The following is a 23,076-nucleotide window of genomic DNA, read 5'->3' on the forward strand; positions in this document are numbered from 1 at the left end:
CTCACTGACATGGTTGACACGTCATGGTGTCCCAGTTGCATACGCCGATGCTCATGCTGCAGATCACTGGATTGTCAGGTCCACACTTGACTATTTAAAGACCACCACCATGTACCTATTATATTGCTGAATGTGGTGTTAAACAGCATTCAGTCAATCAGTCAATAACGTAGCATGGCTAACTGCCTCTTTACGTCTGCCTTTGCTAGATTTGTTTTAGAGTAAGTTGTTGATGCAGCCACACCAAGGGGAGGGAAAGAATGTGTTTGGAGCTTGTATTCAGCCGATGTGACGACAACTTGTACACTACGTGCGCTGATTCATTGCTGAACAGGACACAGTGTGAAATGGTTGACCTTAATTGTGTTCCCTGGTGCTGTACCTTACATTATGTTACTTGTACCCAGTGTTGTGATCAAAGTGTCAGGAAGTTTGTGAAGGAAACAGGAAAGCTGATGGTGATACTCACCGTAGAACCTCTAATGAATAGCCAGACATCCCAAAAGCCATCAGTAGAGCACCTAATACCAGCAGAAACCAGCAGAGTAAGCTGTTGAGTTGGGTTGAAAGTAATCTGATTAATTGAAATAATCCAAGATTGGTTGCAGTGACAAAGTGACTAAGTCTTCGATCGTATTTTCTCTTAATCAACTACAAACAATTTTGGAACACTTGTTTGCTTTAACGTCATGGACCCGTGAAGGTCCCTGATGGAATAGGCCTTCAGCAAACCATTCTTGTTATAAAAGGGGACTATGAATGTCATAAGATGTGACTAACAGGATCGGGTGGTCACATGTCATCGGTTCTCCTTTGGGCAGATCAATGCTCATGTTGTTGCTCACTGGATTGTCTGGTCCAGACTTGATTATTTACAGACTGCCAACATATAGCTGGAATATTGTTGAATGTGGTGTAAAACTACTCACTCACTCACTCACTCACTCACTCACTCACTCACTCACTCACTTTAACATCATGTTTCACAAGTTATGGGGTTTTTTAGGATCGAATTTGTCTTAACGACTTCAGGAAATTTATGTTCCTATTATACTAGTCATCCTTGAAGACGTGAAATTTGTAAATGCATTTTGTGCAATGGGGGGTTGTGAGGGGCCAAACTGCACGTTTTTTCTATATTTTTTGTGCAAGAACAAATATAAACAAGAGAATTTGATAAATGACAGATCTTCAGCGTGACAAGCAAACACATTAACTACGAGGCCAGTCCACCACTGCTGAAGTGATAAGATAACAAACCTCTTAGTATTCACTATTCACACTGCACAATTAGCCTCAAATCCCATTTTTCATGATTCTTCAACTGAAAGGGTTACATTACATCTATTTGACAATCAACTTTTGAAAGTTAAGTTCTTACCATGGTACATGGACCGTCTTGTTAACCAGTCTCTTTAAAGCACTGTATTTTGTGGACAGTTTTGTAAGCTACGTTTGAAGGAATCAAAACCTGATCAGAATTTACTAATTTTGTTCCATGTAAGCTGTGTCCCTTAGGGTATTTATGGTATGGCAAGGATTGTATCTCTCTCTCTCTATTTATTTATTGACCATGTATTTGTTGAAACATAGGTGCTTTAAATAGTCTGAAAATTTGCCTGGAGTGACTCACAGAAAATAGATGATTGGAATGATTCATGCAGTGCGCTGTGCCCTCAAGTATGACATTGTACCCTTTAAGAATTTACATAATTGCATTTTTCATGGAAATACAATCACATTGTCTCCTGTATTAGTGATTGTCTCCCTTGGCATTGTTCGGGTGAAGGTAGCGAGACAGTTTTGAGAACATAAAACTGAAAAAATCAATTCTGGATCCTCTTTCTCAACAGATGTTGAATGGAAGCGTTCTACCAGTGGAGGATCAGTGTATTGAAATCAAACATTGTCGGTATTCCTGTTGTGTTTGGGAGTCAGATGGGGTACAGCTGTTTGACAGCTTTGGGTAACAGCCTCTTTGGAATGGATGGGCAATATTCAACAAGGCGTTACAGATTTGATTAAAGTTTACATATGCAGTTGACCTCTTGATTAAGTCTTTTGCGAAATGGTTGATCTCAGTGCATACTGTGTGGCATTTCCACTGAAATCTTGTCGAGGTTTCCTTGTTCTCGAATTCATGCAGTTTTTTTTCTTCGAGAATTCTACACCAGTGACCTCAAATTGGAAAAGTCATTATTTTGTTTAAACTTGGCGTATCTCAAGGTTATTATTTCCTCAATCTGAATTATTTGAACATTGAATAATTTATTTATGCGAGGGCCCTAAGTGCTGAGGTTGTAAATATGGATGAATCAGCGACATGTGGAGGTGGTATAGGACACACTTTATATTGAACTCGTAAGTTCTATTTGCAGTGTACCTATTTAAAAGTCATTTGAAAACAAGTGTCAAGCACTTGGATCAGTGATATTGCAAATACACACATGCTCGATTAAAGTGATGTAAACATCTCTTTTCAAAAGGGCAACCCTCCATTTTCCAACCTGAGCCTATCTAGACCAGGTGGAGCAGAGTGAGAGGTTGACATTAAACAATAATAAATTCCACATTAGCGGGATATTAAGAGTTGAAACTCCACGTGGTCCGTATTATTTCTCAATTACTGTAACCTGGCAGCAAACAAGATGAACTTCCGACATCCACGCTTTGTTCTGAAGTAATGCAGAACATTACATAACACCCATATGTCACTGTTTTATATTTCCTAAAGTAATTTTGAGGAATTTTGTATGCGTTGTTTTGGACAGGGAGAGTAGTTCTAAATTCTTGTATTGGTGAGGTCAGAAATTATCGTGAATTACCGTAGTCAGTACGATAAGCTCAGTTACGTGACAACAGTGTTTGCTTGATGTAAAACATTTCATATTGAGTTGGAATAAAGGGTGTTTGTTTGGATCATTGCACTTACCTCTTCATTTGTATATGTTTCGGAGAAAGCACCTGTCATGAATTCATGAATTATGATGCATCAGTGAAATAGTTGTTGATAAAATAATGTGTTTAATAAACATAATGACATCAGCAATACACTAGTGCCTGTGTGGTAATGTTTGTCCTTGGGCTCAAAGTGTTTTTTTTATTAACTTGATTATTTCTAACCTTATGGGTAATAAATAACAGTATGACATTTTCCCCACCCTTGAGTGTTGTGATGGGCTAATCCCCTATGAGCCATAACTATCAGTATATCAGTGTTTATTGCAGTTAATAAGACCCCTGCCTATTTCTGGCCAGTCATGTCCAGTAGCTGTCAATCATCAGTTTCATATATCTGCCGGTGAAAACCATCTTGTATCCAACTCCCATTGGGAGTTGATATCACTCAGTGGTTAAAAACTGATAGCCCCTCGTTAGGTAATGGCACCACCAAGATAAATAACCTTGCTTGCAGGCTGTCTTCGTGTAGATCCAAGTGGTCAATCACGTTTCAAGATAGCACGACTGTAGACTTCTGGGTAATAAATTCAGGGGGCAGTTGCTGTCAGCTCAATCAGCCATGCTGGTGGTTGGTACATCAACCTGTCAGGAGGCACAGGCTGAGTGTTGAGTGAAACTTAAAACAAACAGAACTCCATACTTTCCATCCATCCATGTCATGGAATTTATGTTAACGTTTCAATACATATACAAACAAACGTATGTACACACACAAATTATTTCTTGAAGTCTCCCCTCAATTGTACATGGTTCAGAGTATACAAGTGTGAAAGGTGAACCACCCTATAACAGGGTTTGAGGGTCTAAGGGTTCAGAGTATACAAGTGTAAAAGGTGAACCACCCTATAATGGAGTTTGAGGGTCTAAGGGTTCAGAGTATACAAGTGTGAAAGGTGAACCACCCTATAACAGGGTTTGAGGATCTAAGGGTTCAGAGTATACAAGTGTGAAAGGTGAGCCACCCTATAATGGGGTTTGAAGGTCTAAGGGTTCAGAGTATACAAGTGTGAAAAAGTGAACCACCCTATAACAGGGTTTGAGGGTCTAAGGGTTCAGAGTATACAAGTGTGAAAGGTGAACCACCCTATAACAGGGTTTGAGGGTCTAAGGGTTCAGAGTATACAAGTGTGAAAGGTGAACCACCCTATAATGGGGTTTGAGGGTCTAAGGGTTCAGAGTATACAAGTGTGAAAGGTGAACCACCCCATAATGGGGTTTGAGGGTCTAAGGGTTCAGAGTATACAAGTGTGAAAGGTGAACCACCCTATAACAGGGTTTGAGGGTCTAAGGGTTCAGAGTATACAAGTGTGAAAGGTGAACCACCCTATAACAGGGTTTGAGGGTCTAAGGGTTCAGAGTATACAAGTGTGAAAGGTGAACCACCCTATAATGGAGTTTGAGGGTCTAAGGGTTCAGTATACAAGTGTGAAAGGTGAACCACCCTATAATGGGGTTTGAGGGTCCAAGTCACACATGGTAAGGAAAATCACATGTTAAGTAGTGGTAAGAAATGGTTGCCAGGCAACTTGTCTGTAGCCATGACCAGATTAGATTTAAGTGGATGCAAAACGTTTAGTTCTGATAGTGGGTCTGTTTGTGAAAAAGGTCTTAAATATACCTATACACCTGAGAAACAACAACACTGAAAAAGTAGCTCTGAAAATAAACTTGTATTGCATGTACAAAACTTATTTTGGAAGGGGTTTTATTTATATTGCTACGATACACAAAACTGATGCTCGTAATTTATCAGATGTATATTTGGAAGAGGTCTGACACATCAAATTGTCCTCATCAAAAGTTGTGTGTGAAACTTGGAATTTATTCATAGCATATATTGCATGAACGATGCTCTTGACTAATATCTCTCCTCTCGTTTCAGATTTGTCCAAGAATCGTCTAGGAGATGTGCCTCAAGAAGTATGTGAATATCATTCTATGGAAAGACTGAACTGCTACCACAATGTGATCAAAGTCATACCTGAAGCTATAGTGCAGCTTCAGGCACTAACTCATTTAAACCTCAGGTGAGCTTGTTAACCCCCTTGCTGATAACAAGCAACAGTGTTTATGTTGGGATCTTTCAGTTCTTCAGGGATCTGGAAACATCACCAGTCATACATAGATGTTAAAACAGGGGCAGTAGTTTCCCAGTAGCTGACTTACCCTCTTCCTTAGCAATGCCATAGAAATCTATTCAGATTGTTTCGAAGACAGTCCTAAAGTTTGGTTCAGTCACGAAAAAATATACAGAACAAAAGCATCATGTGTCATGAATACGTTTAGGCATGTCGTCATTAGCCTTCACTTAAAAAATACCAACCAAATATACCTGACTTAAATTAATGATGTTCTGTATACAAGGTTCCGAGACAGGAAGTCACGAATCTAAATACTGGTTTGAGAAATGCATTTGTTCTTCCCATGTTTGCAAAAGATAAATGGTGGTAACCAAACATACACTTGCCATGATGTTATCAGCAAAGGAATTAACATAGCTTTGTGAATAATCCAAATGTAAGGAATGGCACAGGTAAGATGTTTTTGTGTAGCTGTGACTGATTCATGAGGATGTTATGATTCTTAAGGAAAGTCCCTTGATGATCAAAGACGGGAAATCCAGGACAAGGACATTGAGTTTCCACATGGAGGAGTTTTTTTAGTGAATACAAGGTTCTGTGGACAAGCACCTGCCACAGTGGCTGTGAAGAGTACAGGACCTACTCCAGTGTCATGTTAGGAATACTGCATCTCCAGGTGTGGTTTGGAATACAGCTCCTACAGGAGAGGTTGTTAGGAATACAACACCCACAGGAGTGGTTAGGAATACAGCACCTTCAGGAGTGGTTGTTAAGAATACCGCATCTACAGGAGTGGTTGTTAGGAATACAGCACCTTCAGGAGTGGTTGTTAGGAATACAGCACCCCAGTGTGTTGGAGATTCATAGAAGACTGTTCTAGATCAAATGCTAGCATGTCTTGCAGAGGATAGACTACTGATAGGCTACAGAAGAAAAAAAACAAAGTTAACCCCACACCACCTGTTGGCTAAGCTGGAATGCGGAGTCAACTCAGTGATGATGTAGTTGTTAGAAATTATCAGTTTCTGAATGTAAACCTGTGAGACAGGTTCAGTGCAGCTTGATGTGATCAGATATATTATCTAAGTGTGTATAAAATGTCAGCCTCTACATCAGGTCGGTAATGCAGAGTCAGATTCAACAGTGTTGGTGAGGCTTCTGCACAACTGTCAGTAGTAATGATCTTCTCAGGATTGGGTGGTTTTTCTGTTGGTTTTGGGTTTTGTTTTTACCAAAATATTTTGGTAGTTCTGTTGAATGCAGTTGTAATTAGTGTTGACTGTGGTATGTAGAAAGGAGAGTAGTATCAATGAGCATTTAGGCCCAAGGGAGGCAACTCTCGATTTACATGAAGACAACAAATTCTGACATACCGACATTGGAACTTTTGATTAACATGCTCACTGTATAGGTTTAGCAGATGATCTTGTTGAATATGATGATAAATCTTGTGAGAACATAGAGCAAAAGTAATATGAGATGTGGTTATTTAATTATACTACATATATATGTTTTTCATTCAATATTGTAACAAGTCTGATATTTTGAGGCTGACTGGGTTTCTTTTATTATTTCCATGCATAGATTTTTCATCAATTTTCTGTTTTAGTCGGAACCAATTGTCTGTCTTGCCACCGACATTATGTCACCTTCAAGCCCTGGAGGTTTTACTGGCCAGTAACAACAAACTTGTCTCATTGCCAGAAGAAATAGGAAAATTAGAGAAGCTCATGGACTTGGTAAGTAAAGAAGCAGCATATGTTTGGAAGTAGCAGATGTAGCATGAAAAAGTATTCGGCAAACCCTACATGTTTATTAGAGAATAACTTTGTGGAAAATAGACTTGAAAATAAAGTCCACAGTTCATTACCACTAACAGCTTTCACATGCATTATACCAGTAGCCATATTTTGGTCAACGGATATGATGGGTTTTTTGCAGGATGTTAGTTGCAATGAGATCTCACATCTCCCGGGCCAGATCGGTGACCTTGGTTCTCTCAGGTGTCTCAATGTTCGCAGAAACTTACTCGTAGAGCTGCCTGCAGGTGAGCTGCAGTACATTCATGAACATGATATCTTTCACTGTGATCTGTGATACAGTGGTTTCTTCTTATGTCTTTGAGTATGTTTTCAACTGATCGATCATCAGCTGCTAATATTTAGTGAATTGTGTCCTTCTTACAGTGAAATTCTTTGTGAATGAAAATGTCATGTTAGTTTCATATAATTGATCTGTGTTATCTAAAATATGTTCGAATATTTAAAAGTAAAAAGTATTGTTTCATAGATTTGGATATTAAATAACGTTTTTCTCGCATACACTTTCTCATTCTAAGAAAACAGAATGAGTAATTATTAGGGTTATGAAGTGCTAAAATAAATTCACATGTCTGTTCTATACCTTTCAGAAATTTGTAAATTAAACCTCAGGAAGTTAGACTTTTCGAGTAACAGAATAGACAAGATTCCCACAGTCTTTCGGAAAATAGAATCCTTAGAAGAAATGGTCCTGGACCACAATCCCTTGTCGCTACCTCCCGCACATGTAAGTATTGGCACCTTGTGGATATAGTAGTCCGGGGTAGAAAAGGTCTTTAGCAATCCATGCTTGCCATAAAAGGCGACTATGCTTGGCGTAAGATTCATCTAACAGGATCAGCTGGTCAGGCTCGCTGACTTGGTTGACATATATCATCGGTTCCCAATTCTGCAGATCGATGCTCATGGTGTCGCTCACTGGATTGTCTGGTCCAGACTTGATTATTTACAGGCGGCTGCCATATAGCTGGAATATTGCTGAGTGCGGCGAAAAACTAACTCACTCACTTCATAGTTGTAGGATGTACAAGGAATATAGTCATTGGGGGGCAGTGGTGTAAGGTGCTGGCTCCACCCAGCCAGTCTGTGTTTAAGATCTGTAGTTCACTGCAACCTTGGAGACTTTGTAAAGCTATACAATGTACATGAACTTCTGTTTGTGTTTCACTGCGTGCTATCAACCCTGCTCACTGTTGCGATAACGTTGTTTGAGTTATGTTGGTGATATGACTTGTATCTGATGTGTATGTATGACCGTATCCTCCAGATCTGTACGAGAGGACGGCAGCACATAATGAAGTTTTTACAAATTGAAGCAATTAAGGAGGACCGGAAACGAGGAATCCTTAATGACATGGACATGAAGAAACTTGCCAGGAAGTCATTACCACCTCAACAGTAAGTGTTGCCCGTTAGCATCACAAAATTTGGGATCTTAAGTTGACTATATCATATATTTCATTGTGTCAATCTTAAAGTTGATTACAACTACATAATACAACAAAGGAGTATTTTATCGGTTCCAGATACTTTGGAAAGAAGCTGAAGGGTTAAAGGGGTAATCTATCATTTTTAATTTGGAGCAGTAAGGAAGGATAACAATACATGGATGAACAATTCCTTTATTACGGTGATAGTGATGTTTCAGTGTAGGTTCAAGCAAGTGATAACAATAGATCCGATATATTGCCTGTATTGGATATTTGGGTTCTGGTTCATATCACTGTTTCTGTATAACTTGAAAGTGACTTAATCAACTCCAGAACATCCGACGAACTCCGCAATATGTTGTTGGAAAGTCCCGAGTCCCGGTGGAAACGGCACACTGTCCTCAGCGCCGACTCAGGCTACAGCACCACTGATAGTCTGGAAAAGTGTGGGTGGTCACCCTCGGAGGTAGGTCATGTGATTGCCCCATATGGCATCATGGTCAGCTGATTGGCTCACATTGTTGCCCAGTGGAGTCGTGAGAAAGGATGCTTTCTTTTCTCACTTCTACACTGTTTGGATATTTACCTTTGCATGTGTCCTATGAACCGCTTTTAGATGTTTTTGTTGTTAACAAAGATTCAAGAAAGTCAGTAAATTTCCAAATTTGTTTAAACATGCCCATCATTTGTGACAAGGTTTTTCTTTGTTAGCTACGTAGTAAGTAATGTATACTAGGCATTTATTTCACGATTAAGAATGGTATCCCACTTCAGGCAACGATTGCATAGTTTCTTCTTCCCTGTAATCCTTTGCTAGACCTGCTGGAAATAGCCAAATATTCTTCAGATCTCTTCTTTCACTCTGGTCTATGACTATTTTAGAGGCATGAAGATAAGATAGGCGCATCGCCAACCAGCTCTCTACATGGCTGTATAATCATCTATATGTCCTGTAAATAACCGTCCCTACTTCATGATGCCGGCATGTTACTCTGTCCCTCACTCTTTGGGAAATATGAGTTTGATAATAAGTATTATACACTTAGACACGATACGAACATCCTGTAGGATTTTGTCAATCAGGAAATTTGAGTTGCCTCCCTTACATTACGTTTGCATTACAAGTTTTTGCTTCCAATATTTATGGGTGTGATATTAAAATTATCTTACCTGATTTCACTGCTTCACCCCAATTCGAGTGTTGTGTAAGATATTACAGTCTGAATTACATTTTGATATTTGTTGAGTTAATAAATCTTGACATAAGTTATAGTGTTGTATATTTATTTGATTTGAATTTGTTTGCGGTAACCAAATGCATCTTCCATTGTCTTTGTGGTATTAATAGCACTAACCCATGAATGTTCCTAACAATACATGTTCATACTTGCACACATCATTTTGCTGAATTCCTCCTCTAAGTCTGTGCCAAACTCAGCAAATCTTACAATTTAATCACATATTTGTATTTTGAAAACTGTGTAAAGTTTACGAGGACAGGTAGCCTGCCTACTGACAAAGTCAATTTGCCCAACAGAAAATATTGCTTAAGTTGATTTAAGGCCAGACTCCAGGCACAGACTGTTAACTCTTAATTTTGTCTAACTAACTTTTTAAAATTGTTTCTATTTTACATTTCCCCAAATGCTGAAATTAATGGAAATTTAAGTTCATTTTCATTTGCTTTGATGCTGAAAGTATTTTTTAAATGAAGTAAATTTAAGAAACTTTTCCAATTGTATTTAATTTCAATATGTCAAACATTTATGTTTAAAGTTTGTGTGGAAGATGCCTTTGGTAAATCTAAGCCTCTCATTGTAAATATTCTACTTTAGTGAGTAGGTGACTTTGTATAGATGCATGATATATTATTGTAGTATGCTCCTAAGCACTGTTCTTTGTTAATGTTCCCTGAGAAACTACCAGCATTTGTATCTTTCTAGGACGGCAAGGAGAGATGAAAGTGTTACAGTAACCTGTTGGTTTCTGACATCCGCCTTTTTCAGCAGTAGTCAAGGCTGATTGGTTGAAATTTATGTTACGTTCACTTTCTGCAAGTCATTCAAAACGTTTGAAGGAGTTGACAATAATCTATACATCACCAGTCTGAGATTGTTACGTTTGGAAAACCTTTATGACATTGAGACGTATTTTGTAGTTAAATGTTCGACAGAGCTTATGCAGGAGTGTTCTTGAAGGAATACAAAGCTGGAACTTTCGATGGTCTTTTTGCTGTAGTTGCTTCCGTTTGTCTTTGACCATTTTGTTTAATGTGAGCATGTTGGTTTCTCCCTGCGCCTCTGTACAGGTTCCAATAGACATCGAGGATGCCAATTCTCTTGCCCTTAAGGCCGGGGAGGCGGTCAAAGAACAGAGGCATGGACGAGAAATGGACCTCCAGAGAAGATTCACCCAGGAAGCTTATCGTAAACCAACCGTAGAACACATGGAGGCCCACGACCTCCCCCCACCCCCACCCCACCTCTCGCCAGGCTCCGACTCTGACAGTCAGAGCATGACCCTTCCGGTTCCCCCGCCCCTTTCGTCGACGGCCCTGGAAGATGAGTTTACCAGGGTTAGTTCCCTTAGTTATGAATTTAGTTGGAAAGATAGATGTGTCAAGATGGATTGGACTGACTGGCTTACCTCCTAACTCGGCTCCTTTACTCTCTCCCCTGACTGTCTCTCAGCCTCCTGGCTAATTGCACCACGCTTAACATAATGACTTAAAGATCATTCAATCTACTGTATCTACAGCATCGGTTTATATATAGCAGTTTACTCAAGCTTGTTCTGATTCACCTAATATCACAATCACAGCACTGCATATAGACTTAGTGTCATGGGCTCTGATCTACAGTGATCTTACTGTGATCTTAGTGTGATCCTGACTCTCGTACTTCAAGGTTGGTGTACGATGTCTGCACCGTTAACATCGTCCTGTGGAACAGGGCCCTAGTATACTTAGTATGATGTTGAACAATTTAATCTCAATTGTAGTTTGTCATCCATTAATTTACTGCAATAATTAGTTTCAAATTTTCAAAAGGAGCTTATTTTTTATTGAAGTAAAATATTTGAAAATAAGTTTTCAGGATTGTATCGTTTTGTCTCAGTTATTACTATTACCATCATGTATACAGTCTGTACCTCCCACAGCTTGATTACTTTTCACCAAAGCAAGTACGTTTCTTCACTTCAGTATGAAGCAGTTTGACTCAAAGGTGTTTACTGTTTTCGTTTATTAGTTTATGCAGGTTTTACCTGTAAAATTCAGAGGTTTAGTGCACCCTAAAAGTTCAATTATGCTGATAATTATTTTTTTCTCAAAAAAAATGTTTGAAATGTTGAAGACAAAGTTGCACATCCCAACAGATATCAAAGGGGCTTAAAATCTGTTTCTAAACCAGGGCTTATAACAGCTTAGGTATGGGTCCAAGGGTTTAAGTCAGCATATCAAATACCAGTGGTGCACATGTTATCACACTGCTTGACATGGATTGACCATGGGGTTTAGTCAGTGGTTAAGACATTTGCCTGCCTCGCTGAAGACCCTGGTTCAATTCCCCATATTGGCACATTGTGTGAAACCCATTTCAGGTGTTCCCGCTGTTAAATTGCTGGAATATTGCTATGACTAAACTCATTCACTCACTGCACGAGATTGTGCACCTTCACAAGCACCAGAACAGCTTTCACGTGCACATGCAAATGACCTATAGTTGACGTACCTTGTTTGTTTCCCATACGTCTCTGGTCAGGGTTGTTTTGGGGGAAGCTAATGATAAAAATGTATGTCATATTTGGTAAAGTTGAGAGTGGAATTTGAATATATGAATATTCATGGAAAAAGACGGGGCCAGTCTGTTTATGTAGGAGAAAACACTTCTCGGTTTGGGTAGACAATGTAAAACCTGAGAGGAGGGAAATTCCCAACCCTGACGGTTTTACATTATCCACCAAGACCAAGAAGTGGTTTGTCTAATATATATGCCTAACAAAATTGAGGAGAAGTGTTTTCTCTAACATATATACCGTCAATGATGGATAATTACACTGTAGATGATCATTTAATAAAGGTACATAACAATAACTGAAGCGCTAAGTAAAATCAATTTAATGACAGTAACAGATATACAGATAATTCAACCCTACTTCCTTTGTCGGCCCGATGGCTGTGTGGTAGAGCATTTGGCTGCAAATTTGAGAGTTGAAGTTCCTATCTTGCTTGGGAAAACATTTGCACTTTGAACATAATCTTGAACGATATTTTTTCAATTGATTTCAAACACTCTCATATCATTTGAATGTTGATGTTCATATAGAGTTAGGAAAAGGTAATTACAAAAAGTAAAACCTGGGAAGAAGTCTCAATAACAAAACAAAAACCTCAAATGTGGTTATTCTGGGAAAGCAAGAGATGACCTAAAATATAGGGAGAAGCACACTTTAGGTTTGTATGGATAGGGATAGCATCACCTCTGTGTGACCAATCTGTTAGGGATAAGGAATATCATCTCGTCTGTGTGACCGGCCTGTTAGGTATAAGGAATATCATCACCTCTGTGTGACCAATCTGTTAGGGATAAGGAATATCATCTCGTCTGTGTGACCGGCCTGTTAGGGATAAGGAATATCATCACCTCTGTGTGACCAGTCTGTTAGGGATAAGGAATATCATCTCGTCTGTGTGACCGGCCTGTTAGGTATAAGGAATATCATCACCTCTGTGTGACCAATCTGTTAGGGATAAGGAATATCATCTCGTCTGTGTGACCGGCCTGTTAGGTATAAGGAATATCATCACCTCTGTGTGACCAATCTGTTAGGGATAAGGAATATCATCTCGTCTGTGTGACCGGCCTGTTAGGTATAAGGAATATCATCACCTCTGTGTGACCAATCTGTTAGGGATAAGGAATATCATCTCGTCTGTGTGACCGGCCTGTTAGGTATAAGGAATATCATCACCTCTGTGTGACCAATCTGTTAGGGATAAGGAATATCATCTCGTCTGTGTGACCGGCCTGTTAGGTATAAGGAATATCATCACCTCTGTGTGACCAGTCTGTTAGGGATAAGGAATATCATCTCGTCTGTGTGACCGGCCTGTTAGGTATAAGGAATATCATCACCTCTGTGTGACCAATCTGTTAGGGATAAGGAATATCATCTCGTCTGTGTGACCGGCCTGTTAGGTATAAGGAATATCATCACCTCTGTGTGACCAGTCTGGTAGGGATAAGGAATATCATCTCGTCTGTGTGACCAATCTGTTAGGGATAAGGAATATCATCTCGTCTGTGTGACCGGCCTGTTAGGTATAAGGAATATCATCACCTCTGTGTGACCAATCTGTTAGGGATAAGGAATATCATCACCTCTGTGTGACCAGTCTGGTAGGTATAAGGAATATCATCACCTCTGTGTGACCAATCTGTTAGGGATAAGGAATATCATCTCGTCTGTGTGACCGGCCTGTTAGGTATAAGGAATATCATCACCTCTGTGTGACCAGTCTGGTAGGGATAAGGAATATCACCTCAACTATGTGACCTGCCTGTTAGGGAAAGGAATATCATCACCTCTGTGTGACCTGTCTGTTAGGGAAAGGAATATCGTCATCTCTGACTTGAATGTCCGCATGACCCCATGTGTTGAGGGTTGAATGTCCTGATCCACTGTTGTAGGTAACTAGATGTGTGACTAACTCCAGACTCCAACCACACTAACAATGCAAAATCAAACAATGTTGAATGTACTGACTACAAACCTAATGGTGGTTTTTGTTGCATACTGTGCAGACAACGAATTATGAAAATTGCACTTCACCTACAGCTGTTGTTTTGTAATGACAACTAACAATAAAGTTCACCTTGAATTGTGTTCATGTGATGTTTGACAGCAATCAAGAATTTTTGGATTTTTTTTCTGCTTTATATTTCTTGCTTCTAGAAGGTAGCCATTTTAGCGCTTTGAATGCTTCAAGTGATATTGTGATAGGCTTTGAATATTAGTTGTAACTTAGTACGCTACATTTAGTACATTTGCACTGCTTTTTTCCTATGCTGTTTAATCAAACTTTGTGAAACTTCCGTAAGTGACATTTAGAAAAATGTTTCTTGAAAGAATGAATAGTGTTGTTAGTTTTTTCAGATATCTTGCTGACATTAAATGATGTTGATAAAATGGAATTTAATTCGTAATTCTTTCATAAATATTTAGATGTCTGCCATGCCTAACATAGTCTGTGACTAAATTATTCAAATTATTGCGATTGACATAATTAGTTCCAACCGAGAGTTTTAAGCCTCTATGGTCTTTCGTTTTTGACTGTACTTTTTGTTGCAAACTAGGTGGTATTTTGGATCATGGGAGCATGGTTAGCCATGAACGCAGATCACATGTAGGAAAATGTAGTGTTCTCGCTTCATGGTTGTTGAACAGTAAAACTGTCTAGTGTGGCATACATGATACTATTTGATAAGTTCAAAAACATGTGGCTTTTTACTGTATTCAGGGGGGCAGTGACATAGCCTAATGGTTAAAGTGTTCACCCATATCGCAGAAGACCCAAGTTCGATTCCCATATAGGTGCAGTATGTGAAGTCCGTATTGGGAATCTGCCGCTGTGATATTGATGGAATATTGCTAAAAGCTCACTCAATCACTCTCTCATTACCTTGGCCAGATAAGCCAGACGTCAGGTTTGGAATCCATTTTATTTGACCTAAATATGTGGTACATAATCACTGTGTTAGTTCCTAGTTTGAAAATTTCTATGTGCAGTTAAGCAGTATTGTTTTTGAAATCACTGGAGGTATGGTCTCAGGTGTTTGTATTTGGCTTAAAGCACGGCATCAGCAAGGCTTCAGCTTCAAGCTTCACTGACAAGGCATGACCAAAACAGTGATTGTAAAAATGAGTACAGGAAGATCACTAGGTTATATCCTTATTAAATTATACTTTGTTATTGGTAGCTTTTTGACATTAGATACCTGTGAAGATCTGGGTTAGACTTGGTCCTGAACAAAACATGCTTGTCGTAAGAGGCGACAAACGTGATAATGTGGTCAGGCTCGCTGACTTTATTGACATGTCATTATATCCCAGTTGAGTAGATTGATGCTCAAGATGATGAATACTGGACTGTCTGATCCAGACTGTATTACTTACAGACTGCCGCCACGTAGCTGGAATATTGCCGAGTGCAGCGTTTAACAAATCCAACCAACCAATCTTGACGTTAGATACTCTTCTGGATAGTATATGATGACATAAGTCTGAGAAATTATTTTTTATATAAGTATACTTATAAAGGATTCTGTGATATTAGTGAATTTTTGAAAAATGATTTTATGATAGACTAAATGAATTCCAATCCAGATTATTGTCTCAAATTAACACAAACCTGATTTCTGCTTTCAGGAGCTGATCAGACAGAAAGCAGATTATGAACGGCGGAAAAAAGTAGCCGAACAAATTCGGCGCCAACAGGAGGAAGAAGAGGTGAAGAATGATGAGAAAGAGGAACGAAGACGGGCTGCAATCAAAGTACAAGAGGAACAGAGGGCATTGATAGAACGACAGCGAGAAGAAGCACGTCTTGCGGAAGAAGCACGTGCCCAGGAGGAAGCTCTCAGACAGGAAGAAGAGAGGCTGAAGGAGGAGGCTCGATTGAGAGAAGAGCAACAAAGGAGGGAGGAAAGTCGGCAAGCAGAACAGCGAAAGCCAGAAGGTGTTCGAAGAGTCAAAGGAGAGAGCAAGTATGTATTGACTGCAAGCTTTTATTGTTTGCTTTTGGGAGAAATTAGTGGAGCCTATGCATGTTCTTATGCATCAAAGATTTCAGGCCTGGAGGCGATGGTATACTACCATTTGACAGTGCATGATAATGTACGAGACTTGGGATTTACTCAAGGATGTACATTATCTTAAGATCCTGTAATTCCATGTACAGAGGTTATGACAGCATCAAACTCTGTGTTAAGATCTCCCAATAGTTCGGACAGTATATACATTTTGATAGGCCATGTGGAAAACTATTAGAGAAAGAACTTAACATCTGACTCCGATTCCCTCTTCTTCTCCACGAATGATGCTGTCATGGCGTCTGGTTATACCAGTAGCTTAGGTTTGTTTTCCATGTGACATCTGAGGATACCTTGACTATTGTTAGAGCCAAGGTTTGACTGCTGCATAATGCGCAGATGAAAGTCTTGATGATTTCCATCGTTTGCCACTTCTGAAACTGTCAGTGTCCCACCCAGGTAGGAGAGTACACATGTGGCCTCTTTTTAGGCAGGTGAGTTTGTTCACCCAGGTAGGAGAGTACACCTGTGGCCTCATCTTAGGCAGGTGAGTTTGTTCACCCAGGTAGGAGAGTACACCTGTGGCCTCACCTTAGGCAAGTAAGTTTCTTCACCCAGGTAGGAGAGAATGCATGACATCTCACTTTAGGCAAGTAAGTTTGTTCACCCAGCCGAAAATAGGTACCCAGCGAGATGGGTAGTATGATTGTTATCCCAGGTGCCCGAGACGGTTGTCTGGGGTAATGATGTCCTTCATGTTGTATGTGCTTTGAGCAAGTCCCTGTGACGTAGAATTCAGCACTATATTTGTGGCCATATTATAATTATTACTTGATTTGGACAATACTCAGTAATTACTATTCACCACCATTCATAATACACGATGCTTAATTTATACTTGATCATACTTTTTTATTTGTGTTTGTGTTCTCCTTGTGTAATCAAATGTTGAGTGTTACGTATACAATAACACATGCCCACCCTCTGACCTGGTAGGGACACTGACAGTCATTACCATGAATTAGTACGGAACTGAAACAGCTGATGTGAATCTCGTTTGTTGTTTGATATTATTTTCTGTGAACCTTCCTTATATTAACAGTAATACACCAATTAACCCACTAACATAGCACGCTTGAAACTGAATGAAATTTGATCAAACATCTGCTGCTGCCCCTTGAGTGTTTCATGTGGTGAATGTAGTACTTACTGATATTAGTGGTCGTTACACTGTTGCAAGGTAATAGCTGTTTTGAAATACCCAAACACTCAAGGGGTTAACAGAATTGTATGAAGCACATTAACCTTCACTGAGCTGACAGTTGCATGATGGTCTGTCTCTCTGTCGCTTCTCCGTTTCACTCAAGTTGCCATGTTTCTCATCAGGGCTAGAGTGACGTCACGACGGAGTACAGTTGATAACATTGCCAGGTATACTATGGTAGAAAGTCAGTGGTTAGTGCCAGTCTGATATCCAGAATCACCTCGGGATCACGCTGGGGGTTTAATAATTTAGATGAAAATACATTCCTAGTCAGAAGGAATTGTTTTTGATAACAATAAGTTTATTGTCCACCCAGTATTTTAGTCTGCATATTTTAATAAATTATACTTTTCTTTTCATCAAATTACATGCCGTAACTGCACCTTTGAGATTCTGTATACCAGACAAACATTTTGAGCACTGGATGAGTCATTGTTTTGGTGAAAGGGCAGCAGGTCGTAAGAGGAGAGTTCATATCGGTGGAGGGTTTACAGGTTGTTGTCAGTGCAGTTTGCTTTCAATATGGCCTGATCAGTGGTCCTCTGGATCTCAGCTGTACCAGGCAATGCCTTGTTGCTTCTGCTATCACAGATATGTAGACATCTTGTAGTGCTTTGCTTAGGTTGAGGCAAAATAGTTACATCTGGCTCTTTCACTATCACTTTCTTGAGATTATGTTTGCAATGGTGTTACGTGTGAATTTCACTGGTGTGCCAAGAATATTCTCTCATCCAGTTACAGAAGTATTTACACTGAAGCTGAAGACATTTCACTTATCAGGACATGTGTTTTGAAGTATTCTCATTGTTGACATCACAGGACTTAAAGGCTCTTTCATGGAACAATGACGCTAAATGTAGCAGGGGATTCAGAAAATTACAGAAAATGTTAACATGAGTATGCTGTTTAATGCAAATGATCAATAATTTTGATATGGACCTCATTTAAGCATACATTATAATAATTAATGTAACACGTCAATTTGGGATTACATGTCTGAGTTAAGTACACATTCTAGTACTTCTGTTTGGTTGAGTCCCATCTAGGATTCGAACCCACATCCTCAGAGTCAGGTTTGTAATCACTAGTACACAAATCAATAGTCGAACTCATTCAGCTTCAGAGAAGATGTAAACTAACAGGTCACTATATCATTTAAGAGGCACTGCTCAGTGGATTTTCTGCAAATTTTACTGAAAGAACAAGTTTGATTCCAAACCTGTTTACAACATGTGAATTTTGTTTCAATTGGTGCAATATTGATGATAGTGGGGTAAACACACTCACTCACTCACTCACTCACTCACTCACTCGGTGACAGGTAGTAGAGAATCTCTACAACATGTGAGGAAAATATTTGACCCTGTCTTAAACAATGCCCTGACCTTATCTCCTTCCTGTGTGATAAAGGGCAGAGGTATGAGTACCTCACACAGATGGCCAAGTGTGGCACCATGTGCTGGAACTCAGCCTGCTCCTACTGACTGACATAGCTGAGGGTGGATTGTGTGTAGGGAGGAATGTTGACTCTGATGTCAGCTGGGCCTTGGGGTAGTATAGTGGTGAAAGCGTCCACGTGTCGCGCCAAACTCTTGGGTTTGATTTCCCACATAGGTACAAAGTGTGAAGCCCATTTCTGGTGTCCCCCTGCCATAATATTGCTGAAATATTGCTGAAATATTGCTAGAAGCAGCAGAAAGCTAAACTCGCTCGCTCTCATTTCTGGAGCAATAGTCTGTCTACATCATGAAGTCTGTAAAATAGTCAAGTCTGGACCAAACAAACCAGTGATAGATAGGATGAAGATGATGTCAGGTCACGATGACCTAATCATTTCAGTCACAAATTGCAACAACCTGTTCATCATAAGAAGCCACTTGCAGCAAGCGAGCGAGTCTGATCACCCGATCCCATTAGCCTCTTATGATAAGCATGGGTTACTGAAGACCAGTTCTAACCGTGATCTTCATGGGTCAATAAATTATGTGTATCATCTCATCTTGCACCTTCATGTCAGATACGAAATGTATTCCCCTTGTGGTAAGGTTGGAGCAGCCCTATTCAGATTTAGATTATCGTTGCCCATTAATATTTTTAGAAATGCGTTTCTAATATTCCCATTTTATGTGTGGCTCATGGTAACTGTACTTTCCTGAGTTTGATAAACCACTGAAGATGTATGCATGAATTAAAGAGACAAAGGGTTCCTGTTGGGGTTTTCATGAAGAAGGTTGGATTTCTTTCTCTTTAGATTTGGATGATGTAGGCAAGTGATAAACAACACTTACAAATATACAAAATATAATCTAATTCAAACAAAGTAACATGTACAGCAACAAAAGTAAGGAATTAACTAGGTCTTCTACACTTATCAGCCATAGAACCACAACATGTGATGCCAACTTACATATGTATGTGGAGTAGCCTAGTGGTTAAAAAGCATTCTTTCATCACGCCCAAAGACCTGTGATATCTATGATTGAATAGGCCTTCAGCAACCCATGCTTGCCACAAAGGCGACTATGCTTGTCATAAGAGATGACTAACAGGAGGTCAAGTTCACTGACTTGGTTGACTTAGGTCAGTGGTTCCCAATATTGCACAGATAGATGCTCATGCTGTTGATCACTAGATTGTCTGGTCCAGATTCAAGTATTTGCATAGCTGGAATATTGCTGAGTGTGGCATAAATTACTAAATTCACTCATTCATCACTCAGAATCGATTCCACACATAGGGGCAATGTGTTAAGCCTGTTTCTGGAGCCCCCTGCCATGAAAGCAGCATGACTCACTCACTCCATCACATACAATACAAATGACATAAATCGTTATGTAAGTTGGACTCATCAGTTGTGACTTATCTGAAAGGTTATTGGGTATAATCACTGTCCCACATACCAAGCTTCATGACAGGGGTAGCTAAGTATACATCTTTTGTGTGAGTCAGGTATGGTGGGAAGCGATGAGGAATACATCTGTGGAGAGGAGCACTCGTATGACACTGCCAGAAATAACTGTAGTCTATATTAGCTGGAAGTCAGTTTGTGGTAGACTCATGCTTAGTCTCTGAATATATGTAATTATCCCCTGCCGCATGTTTAGCGCAAAACAAGGGATATAATATTAGGCTCCGTCCGTCCGTCCATCCATATGTACGGATTGGAATATCTTAAGAACCATTTGTTAGATTCTTTCATATTTGGTATCTAGGGTTATCACAGTAAAAGAAAGGTTTGGTGACCTTGACCTTCATCTCAAGGTCACAAGGGAACTTTAGCGTTTTACGTACATGAATGAAAAGGAGCTGTGATATTGCTGGAATAGTGCTAAAAGCCATTTAAAACTCATTCACTCAGATTATTTAGTTTCCAGTGGAGATCCTAAAAAATACTTTTAGATTATTTTATGTACATAGTAACTATATAATTGTTTTTATATGTTACCTTATGATTAATTTTAGTTATGTCCAAATAGGTAATAAAATGTAACACAGTGTAGATGCCAGATCGGTTATTACCTGCAACCTGCAGATCGGTTATTACTGATCACTAAGGGTGGTGGGATAGCCTAGTGGTTCAAGTGTTCGCTCAGCATGTTAAAGGCGTAGGTTTGATTCCCCACATGTGTACACAGTGTGAAACCCATATGTGGTTTCTCCCACCCGGAATATTGCTCAAGTGACATAAAGATCAGCTCAGCTCAGTTCAGCTCACTCATTCACTGAACACAGCACGGTGAGTGGAGGTTTTTACCAAACCCTTAGATAACTTTCCCTCATGTGCATTTAATTTGACAATCTTGGCACCACCCAAGCTATATTAAGCTTTCACTGAGATCAACAAGCAGGAGAAACTATTTCACCTGGTTGTGTTTGGTATCTTGCTGATAAAGAATGGACTCTTAGATGCTAAAACAAACAAAAGTAGCGTGGTTTTATGTTTGATAAGAAAGTGATAAAGTGGTATCTATATTTTTTTAAAAATAATTATTAATATATGGATGCAGGGACAGGTGTTTACAGGAATTTTAGCATTAGTGGGTTTAAAGCTTGATATTCGATGATGATTAAGGTTAACGACCGACTGCCTCTGTTAAAAGGTTAATATGCAATGATGATTAAGGCTTGCAACTCACTGCCTGTATTTGTCATTCCCAATTGCGCAGATCAATGCTCATGTTGTTGATCACTGGATTGTCTGGTCCAGACTCGATTATTTACAGACCGCCGCCATATGGCTCTAATATTGGTGAGCACGGCGTAAAACTAAACTCACTCACTCACTCACTCACTCACTCACTCACTCACTCACTCCTTTCACTGTGCCATTTACAAACTGACCACAAACCATAATAGTTGGCTGTCACACCCACCTCACCCACCTTGTGCTTTTTACCATAATATGTGCCATTTACAAACAGAAAACACATCAGCATACTTGGCTGTTTCCCCAACTCTGAGCATTTCCCCACCCCAGCAACCATGCCAGTCTGCACTTTACACATTACCCATATTTTGGACAACATATGAAAGAAGAAGCTTCAACAATAATATTCACTAGTTCAGTTTATGTTATTTAAATAGCTCTGCCACACCTCCATGTTGCCATGACATGCTTATTTAATCATTATGAATAAAAACCTTCAAGACAGCTGAAAGTTAAGGAGAACTTTAGGAGATGATGACTCATAGCATTGAGCAAGACGGCTTTCAAATATGCAGATTTCTGGGGCAAAGGTATCTTCTGACGAAGGTATTAACATTCTATGTGACTGATTTTATGTCTGAATAAAAGTTCAATGCTGAAAATCACTAATTGTCAGTGCAGTGAGACAGTAACAGAATAACCACATATTTAAGTAGAAAACCAGTAGAGTTCCACTGCATTTGCTTGTGTTTTCACAGTTGTTTCAAATTCTGAACCACCAACAAAGAATTATGTAACTTCTAAGCAATCTCCAGTAGCCTGCCCGCTGAGAGGTGAAAGTGACATGGCCTATTTACAGCAGCAGCAACAGTAGCAACAGCAGCAACGTTGTTGTTGTTGTTGAGGAGGGGGAGCTGTGTTTAGATGCATGACTCATGCACTAGGCTGTATCTAAAACAAGGAGGGGATGGATAGCGCAGCCTTCCTGTCTTTCAAGTTAACAAGCACCTGTTAAAGTAATGCATAGCTTCTTTATGGGCAGTGTTCTTTGTGGTGCAGTTATGATGTTTGAATCCGTTTTGTTATGACACTGACAGAAAGGAATTGGTAAAAAGTAGGTTGTATTTTTAGCATGGAACTGGATCTCATTTTCTTGGACCAGTTATTTGGGCAGGTGTTTGTTATGTAGGGATGTGGCATCAAGTTATCCCAGGGCGGAAGCTAGGACCAATCACATTGAAATATGCAGAAACTAACGGCGTAGTTTATCACAGGTATTGCTTGAGCGGATATATGTGCAGGTTTTTCCTGAATGGATAGATAGGCTTGATTCGGAGTTATCGTGATGTTTCTCTGCAAATTTATGATAGGTGAGTTGCTCAAATGCTAAGGAGATTGTGCTATCTGTCTTGAAGCTGTTTATGCAAGGGTTGAGATATGTTTGTGGAGTTATGTATTTTAGGTGGACATTTTTAAAATTTTTTTTTGCAGTATGCGCTTTTCCGTGAAATACGCATGTTTGCAAGATCGCACTAGTTAAGTTCAGAAAGTGATGTTTGATC

General features: G+C 39.5%; 1 protein-coding gene across 9 annotated transcripts in view; it reads left to right on the forward strand.

The window, feature by feature from the left end:
* The window catches only part of LOC137281639 (leucine-rich repeat and calponin homology domain-containing protein 1-like), a 93,167-nt gene that overhangs the window by 41,867 nt on the left and 28,224 nt on the right, over nt 1–23,076 (forward strand). For 7 of the 9 annotated variants that reach the window (XM_067813008.1, XM_067813004.1, XM_067813005.1 and 4 more), the window contains exons 2-9: nt 4,844–4,988; nt 6,652–6,781; nt 6,984–7,089; nt 7,453–7,589; nt 8,130–8,260; nt 8,626–8,758; nt 10,601–10,867; nt 15,721–16,058. In XM_067813008.1, the coding sequence (XP_067669109.1) occupies nt 4,844–4,988; nt 6,652–6,781; nt 6,984–7,089; nt 7,453–7,589; nt 8,130–8,260; nt 8,626–8,758; nt 10,601–10,867; nt 15,721–16,058 (1,387 nt within the window). The remainder of the gene's footprint in view (nt 1–4,843; nt 4,989–6,651; nt 6,782–6,983; nt 7,090–7,452; nt 7,590–8,129; nt 8,261–8,625; nt 8,759–10,600; nt 10,868–15,720; nt 16,059–23,076) is intronic. The other 2 variants (XM_067813012.1, XM_067813011.1) reach the window with 1 other exon arrangement.

This window comes from Haliotis asinina, chromosome 4, assembly GCF_037392515.1.
Source record: "Haliotis asinina isolate JCU_RB_2024 chromosome 4, JCU_Hal_asi_v2, whole genome shotgun sequence".
Classification (NCBI taxonomy): Eukaryota; Metazoa; Mollusca; class Gastropoda; order Lepetellida; family Haliotidae; genus Haliotis; species Haliotis asinina.